Below are 7122 nucleotides of genomic sequence, written 5' to 3' on the forward strand. Positions count from 1 at the left end.
CCTGGATAGCTTTTTTTTAGTTTGATAGAGGGAACTATAACTGCTAAGAGCTTATCGTGCCAAAATCGAAGAGAGAAAGACAGGATTAAACTTAGTTAAGTTGAACTCTCGGATTACGCAAACTGATAGGCTAAAATTCTTGAAATCAACCAATCAGATTGCTTATCCAATAGTTGATGAAATCGAAGAGAGAAAGACAGGATTAATCTTAGTTAAGTTGAACTCTCGGATTACGCAAACTGATAGGCTAAAATTCTTGAAATCAACCAATCAGATTGCTTATCCAATAGTTGATTTTTTTTTTATGTGTTTTATTTAAAGAGGAGGTTAAGAAAATTAGAGTCCTATTCCTAGGAGAAAGTCAGCCGTTCCGAGAACGAACATTATCCAAGTATGTGTTTTATTTAAAGAGGAGGTTAAGAAAATTAGAGTCCTATTCCTAGGAGAAAGTCAGCCGTTCCGAGAACGAACATTATCCAATCCGGATAAAATTCGCCCCGGGCGGGAATCGAACCCGCGGCCTAGCGCTTACAAGGTCCTAGATAGCTTGGAGGGTAGCGGATCGCTTTCTTCTATCCTGTCCTCTCTTGGATTCCTGGATAATAAGAAATCAGTCTTTATAGTGTTCCTTCTTTAAAAGCTCAAAAAAAAAAAAACAATACACCGGTGGTAGCACAAAAAAAAACAATACGCCGGTGGTAGCACATTGAATACACACCACTCAATGCTCAATGGATCACTGAAGTAGACCAACGTTGCGCGTGGTTAGTGTTTGGATGAATAACCATTCCCCGCGTGCCGGCACGTACTGCTGGCTTTTTCTAGCCCCACTCAGACTGGGTGAGGGTAATGTGAGTAAGTAAGTAGCATTAAATGGTGGGTAAATATATTTAAATGTAAGAATAAAGGATGGTAACCATTTTTCCCCCTTCCCTTTCTTATTTTTTTCTTTTTTATTATTTAAACAAGGTTTTATTTACTTAATTTTAAACTTTAGGTACCTATGAAGTGTAAAGACCTCGTTTAGACTGCGGGAGTAAAGGGACTTTTCAGTCTCATTCTGACAATATAAACAAGGTGTTTTCTATTCTATTTGCTCCTCACCTGCATTGCAAAGTCCGTGGTCACACACGACACCACCAGTGGCTTTTCTTCATACTGTCGGGCGTCCATGGTACGCTGTGCTTGTTTCAGATTACTAGGAGTTATCCACTCGCCCCCGTCATCATCATCTTCATTGCCACTGTCATCACTATGTTCCTCTTCATCATGATCTATCTTTTGCAACACTTCAGGGGTGTGATCTTCTAATTCTGCATTCTCATGTGACTCCTAAAACGAAAAAAGACTCATTATGCAATAATAGATCTTACTGGTGGGATAAAGGAACTCTCTAGTCTAACTCAAACAGTACCTAAAAATAAAGACCAATAATACTCAACTTGATGCATATGAGATTTCCTTTGGGACCTACTTTGTTGGATCAGTAATTTTTTGGGTGGGATAAAGGAACTCTCTAGTCTAACTCAAGCAGTACCTAAAAATAAAGACCAATAATACTCAACTTGATGCATATGAGATTTCCTTTGGGACCTACTTTGTTGGATCAGTAATTTTTTGTCATGCTCTTTTTCCCAGTTTAAATAAATCAAATTATACAAAACAGACCACTACATCAAATATTATAGTTCATTAGAAAAAGTTTCCCAAATACATAACCTATTTCTTGGTCTTCTGAGCTTGTGGTTATACAATATAAAATTATACATAGAGCTACTATTTTCATGTAAATTTTTTTGTTCTATTTTCAAGTCTTGTCTATCCTAGCCCTGTGTATAGTCATCAACTCATTTCTTACAGGGTGACTTTTTAATATCCTAGCTCTGTGTATAATCACCACCTCATTTATTAAATGGTGACTTTTCAACAGTTTTTTTTTTAGTCTATGTATCTACCTAATGGTTCATTCTAGGTACAAAACTACAAACCTGATGTTCGGTTTTTTCATTATCTTCATTAGCTGAATAATATTCCTCTGATGCTTCTTCCCTCTCTAACTCATCACTGCTAGACACACAATCTTCAAATGTCTTCCCAGTGCCTTCAGATTCTTCTATTGCTTCATCATTTGTGTTGTGGGTTTCATTGTTGTCTGTATTCTCATTTTTGATCCCCTAAAGAAAGCAACCAATAGAGTAGACATGGTTAATTATTAAAATTTACATACTTATCTGACATAGATTTAGATGCAGACCTCAATTCATAATTATCAGGAGAGAGAGAGAGAGAGAAAAAAAAGCAAACACCACAGTCAATTGTTGTCATTAATGTATGAGGTAAGTATAAATTAAAGGTAATGTAATTTTCATTATTAATACAAGCAAACACCACAGTCAATTGTTGTCATTAATGTATGAGGTAAGTATAAATTAAAGGTAATGTAATTTTCATTATTAATACTATTTCATTGGTTCAAGATAATATTGAAGAAATATAAGGAGAAACAAGGCGTAACCACTTACCTTCCAAACTCTCACACTGAACAAGGTTCAAATAATCAGTTTGCTTCAAGATTCCGTTCTTGAGATTTCATTGGTTCAAGATAATATTGAAGAAATATATGGAGAAACAAGGCGTAACCACTTACCTTCCAAACTCTCACACTGAACAAGGTTCAAATAATCAGTTTGCTTCAAGATTCCGTTCTTGAATCCTCGGCACAGTCCTTCCAGATATCCTCCATCGACATTGAATGTACAACCCTGCATTTTAAACCAAAAAGAATTAAAAGGATTGAAATAAATTACCTACAGATAATGGAAAATTGAAAACGGAGCAGTTTTCTTTTTTTTCTGATAAGGTGACATATGTGAAGAGAGCAAGTACCACCCACTCAAACAGCAACTTTTTTTTCAAGCGACGCACAGAGAAAAATTAATGAAGAAGGTAGCCATGAATCGCAGCAACTATTAGGGTGGTCCAAACAAAGGGTATTGAGGTCTCTCTCTCAGTCTCTCTTTTACTTTCATGTTTCATCAATCAGGGTGTGTTTATGAACAGGGCTGAGATGAGCTCGGACGACGTGAGATAGCTGTCCCGGCGGCAATTTTTAAAATTCATTTGTAAAACACTCTCCTCCCAAGGGTGAGTTCTGTGGCCCAGTCACAAAATCAATCTCCTAGAGAAGTATACAAAATCAATCATTCGACTAAATATGTACATTTTTACTTTACTTTTTTTTCCGCGCGTAAAATAAATACAAAGACTACCCGATACTAGGTAGTTTAGTTGCACTATGAAAATTACAACATGGTGATATTGATAAATAACCTGTGACCTGTGATGAGTCCTAGTTTTAACAAGCAAGTCTTGTCTTATGTTTCCCCAGTGATCAGTATTAATGTAACAGACCCGAGTTTTAGTTTATTAATACAACATAAAACGTTGAAGACTACAAAGAACTGATTTGACCATATCAGTCAGATATCAGAGAGTCAGACTAGAGAAGTAGGAGGTGACACATAGTACCTTCATACTGACTTGTGTATTATTTTATTACCTTAGAGGTAACCAACCTAAGTGGTGTAGTGGTTAGCTTAGCATGGTGGACTTCAGATCTGGAGGTTGGTGGTTCAAGTCCAGGTCAAGTAGAAAAAAAAGCACAGTGCATTAAGAAGGGTACAACATTTTTGACAAGCATTTATGCTTAACACAATTTAAAAAATTCATTACCCTAGAGGGAGAATAGAATCCAGCAAGAACTTCTTTATCTGTGAGAACTGAATGATTGATGTAAGATATTTGCCGTGAGAGGTAAATAACCTGTGATGAGTCCTAGTTTTAACAAGCAAGTCTTGTCTTATGTTTCCCCAGTGATCAGTATTAATGTAACAGACCCGAGTTTTAGTCCACGTAAAAAGCATTATCAACGAGTAGCGTCCAGATTTCAAGAGACCAAGCTTGCATTTGATGTCATCTTAACGTGGAGGCCAGATGGTAAGTATCAATAACTTATGGACGCGAACTAGAAAGGTAGAATGTAATCAATTACGTTCTTCAAGATGATGTTTCAGAAAATTATCTCTTGATCTTCGATGGTTGGAAAAGCGTCTTCTTGGATACCCAATGGTTTAGTACAGGCGCGACCACATACTACGCTACCTATAGGGTAGCGTCCAGATTTCAAGAGACCAAGATTGCATTTGATGTCATCTTAACGTGGAGGCCAGATGGTAAGTATCAATAACTTATGGACGCGAACTAGAAAGGTAGAATGTAATCAGTTACGTTCTTCAAGATGACGTTTCTGAAACATCTCTTGATCTTCGATGGTTGGAAAAGCGTCTTCTTGGATACCCAATGGTTTAGTACAGGCGCGACCACATACTACGCTACCTATAGTGGTTAACTAATTCCTGTATTTTCTAATAAAATCGGACCTCGTTTCCGTAAAGAAAATACAACTTTATCTCATTCTTCCAGATGAACGAGTGTGTCCATCATCCATCGCAGAATACCTGGCCAGGGCTGGATACAATGTAGACCTGTGTCCTCCCCACGTTCAAGTGGTTCATAAATACAACACACGTATTCCGGACCTGTCGAGTAATAAGCCTGCCCATGTTCTGGAATGGATGGGGGCACTGGCGTTAGACTGTGATATGTAAGTTCATTACTGTCCCTACAATCTTCTTTTTCTTCGCCTTTTCCCGTGTACAGACGGGGTCGGCGTTTTTCGTCAGCCTCTCAATCAGCCCTAGCTAGGGTGATTGCTTTGGGCTGACATTTGGTTTTGGCTACAAATTTTACGAGCGGATTTCTTTCTGCGCCAATTAGATTTCTTGAAAATGTAAAGAACTTTCAGCAACGAAAGCGATCTCCTTATAAACATGAGGATTTATTTATTTTTCAGGGAGGCGGTAGATGTTGATTCAAAGGATGACATGGAGGTACCATCTACAAGTCTAATATGGAAAGGTCTTTACTCGTCTCATCATATTGAAACTCTGTACCACAGATTTCTTGAAAATGTAAAGAACTTTCAGCAACGAAAGCAATCTCCTTATGTTTAAACATGAGGATTTATTTATTTTTCAGGGAGGCGGTAGATATTGATTCAAAGGATGACATGGAGGTACCATCTACAAGTCTAATATGGAAAGGTCTTTACTCGTCTCATCATATTGAAACTCTGTACCAAACCCTCTCGTAAGTTCATTTTGATCATACACAGTAGCCTCCTTCTGTGACTAGAGAAAAAGGGGAGGGGAAACGGAGAAGGGGGGTTTCAGAACAAGAACAGATACCTACGAAAAAGAACGGACTTTTTTTTACTTGACATAAAGATATGCAGCAGATATCGTCTCTGTTTGAAAAGTTCCCCAGGGAGACATAGTCCTTGAAAAAAAAAAAAAAAAAAAAAAAAAAAAAAAAAAAAAAGGGACATTGTCTACTTCAAAGTCCACTAAACTGATGATAGCAGTGATGAATTCAAAATTGACTTGTATGTAGACTATCTAGGAAGAAGTGAAGTTGTGATATTTACGTTATACAGGAAGATATAAGCAAAAAAATACCCAACAACCCAGATGGGCCTTCAAAGTCCACTAAACTGATGATAGCAGTGATGAATTCAAAATTGACTTGTAAGTAGACTATCTAGGAAGAAGTGAAGTTGTGATATTTACGTTATACAGGAAGATATAAGCAAAAAAATACCCAACAACCCAGATGGGCCAGATTTCGGAATGTCCTGATCCTGAGTCCTGATTGAGAAATTAAAAGTGACCTCAAACAATCTGAAACTGAAAATCAAAAAGATTAGAACCAAGAAGCCAAGAACTTCTTTTCCATTTTCGTTTCACACCACTCACACTCTCACACATGTGACAATCACACCACTCACACATGTGACAAGTGCACTGTTGCCAGATTGGATGAGTCAGATCGTGATGTGACTCATATGAGAAGCTGGCAATTTCGATTTCCAGTGATTTCCAAAAAATATGGCGTCCATATATGAGAAGCTGGCAAATTGATGGTGGATTTCACCAACACAAACAATATGGTTCGTCAGACTAATCGACCGTTAGTGATTATGCGCCATTTTTTCAAAATTCTGTAGCACAGTGCATTAAGAAGGGTACAACATTTTTGACAAGCATTTATGCTTAACACAATTAAAAAATTTCATTACCCTAGAGGGAGAATAGAATCCAGCAAGAACTTCTTTATCTGTGAGAACTGAATGATTGATGTAAGATATTTGCCGTGAGATGGGCTCTGTATTTATACTGTCCACTCCAATATGTTGTTTATGTAGTTCATAGGTGAGAGCTATAACCTTTATATCAGTGGAAGACAAGCTTGGGTAATCTCCAGTTTTCTTTGAAAATTCTGTCACTGAAAAACAAAAACAACCAAGTATCATATTTTTTGTCATAATACATTGAATACCATTATTATTTTAATTTTTACTTGAAAAGGGTAGGTATCATCTTAGAAACAAGATCTTGAGCTTAGTAAATAATTAACTTTTTTCTTAAATTAGAAAAAGGCATTATCACTATTATCAGTAAGTGATATATGTATACCAAGGCCACTTATTTACTCTGAACAGAGAGATATTTTCTTTATACATTGAATACCATTATTATCTTAATTTTTACTTGAAAAGGGTAGGTATCATCTTAGAAACAAGATCTTGAGCTTAGTAAATAATTAACTTTTTTCTTATATTAGAAAAAGGCATTATCACTATTATCAGTAAGTGATATATGTATACCAAGGCCACTTATTTACTCTGAACAGAGAGATATCTTCTTACATGGAGTTTTGAAAGGCCTCAGAAAAAGTAACTTACCAAAACTTATGCTGTCAGGATCAGCTTCTTTGATTTGAAGATCATAAGGCAATACTACCAGTCTTCTGATTTGCCGTTTGGATGTGACTTCATTTACAACTTCAGGAATAGTAATAACATTGTCCCCAATATCCTGGAATGTGAGATCAAGACATATCCTTCAATAGGTACCTAATGTAGACATGCTACAACACAGACAATATGAGTCTAATATAGTGGGGGGAAAAAATCAGAGTACCTACAGACAGTCTGAATGAACA

The 7122-nt window shown here is 36.7% G+C and overlaps 3 protein-coding genes and 1 long non-coding RNA gene across 4 annotated transcripts in view; 1 reads left to right on the forward strand and 3 right to left on the reverse strand.

Annotated features, from left to right (window-relative positions):
• The window catches only part of LOC113468494 (V-type proton ATPase subunit d-like), a 19522-nt gene extending 16940 nt beyond the window's left edge, over positions 1 to 2582 (reverse strand). Inside the window, exon 1 of the mRNA XM_026825454.1 lies at positions 2523 to 2582. The gene's annotated coding sequence lies outside the window, so the exon portion shown is untranslated. The remainder of the gene's footprint in view (positions 1 to 2522) is intronic.
• Positions 1 to 7122, reverse strand: part of LOC103511814 (RNA-binding protein NOB1) — a 9611-nt gene that overhangs the window by 2187 nt on the left and 302 nt on the right. The window contains exons 2-5 of the mRNA XM_026825461.1: positions 6863 to 7020; positions 6197 to 6402; positions 1989 to 2174; positions 1105 to 1332 (exon numbers count right to left, since the gene is read on the reverse strand). Of these exons, the coding sequence (XP_026681262.1) occupies positions 1105 to 1332; positions 1989 to 2174; positions 6197 to 6402; positions 6863 to 7020 (778 nt within the window). The remainder of the gene's footprint in view (positions 1 to 1104; positions 1333 to 1988; positions 2175 to 6196; positions 6403 to 6862; positions 7021 to 7122) is intronic.
• Positions 3142 to 5258, forward strand: LOC113468493. Its single transcript, XM_026825453.1, has 4 exons — positions 3142 to 3327; positions 3813 to 3996; positions 4483 to 4663; positions 5098 to 5258. The coding sequence occupies exons 2-4, from the start codon at positions 3828 to 3830 to the stop codon at positions 5210 to 5212; spliced, it is 465 nt and encodes a 154-aa protein (XP_026681254.1). The 5' UTR covers positions 3142 to 3327; positions 3813 to 3827; the 3' UTR covers positions 5213 to 5258.
• LOC113468499 lies at positions 3930 to 4459 on the reverse strand. The gene is made up of 2 exons (XR_003392234.1): positions 4396 to 4459; positions 3930 to 4161 (listed from the first exon to the last, which is right to left on the reverse strand). It is a non-coding gene; the product is annotated as an uncharacterized LOC113468499 (long non-coding RNA).

This window comes from Diaphorina citri, unplaced genomic scaffold, assembly GCF_000475195.1.
Source record: "Diaphorina citri unplaced genomic scaffold, Diaci psyllid genome assembly version 1.1 scaffold755, whole genome shotgun sequence".
In the NCBI taxonomy this organism is placed as follows: domain Eukaryota; kingdom Metazoa; phylum Arthropoda; class Insecta; order Hemiptera; family Psyllidae; genus Diaphorina; species Diaphorina citri.

Bases quoted from the DNA above. Each gene is read 5' to 3' on its own strand.
- LOC113468493 (XM_026825453.1), top strand. From the start codon at position 3,828: ATGAGTCCTAGTTTTAACAAGCAAGTCTTGTCTTATGTTTCCCCAGTG. The intron at 3,997-4,482 runs GTAAGTATCAAT...TCATTCTTCCAG, and splicing joins CTTAACGTGGAGGCCAGATG to ATGAACGAGTGTGTCCATCA. The intron at 4,664-5,097 runs GTAAGTTCATTA...TTTATTTTTCAG, and splicing joins CTGGCGTTAGACTGTGATAT to GGAGGCGGTAGATATTGATT.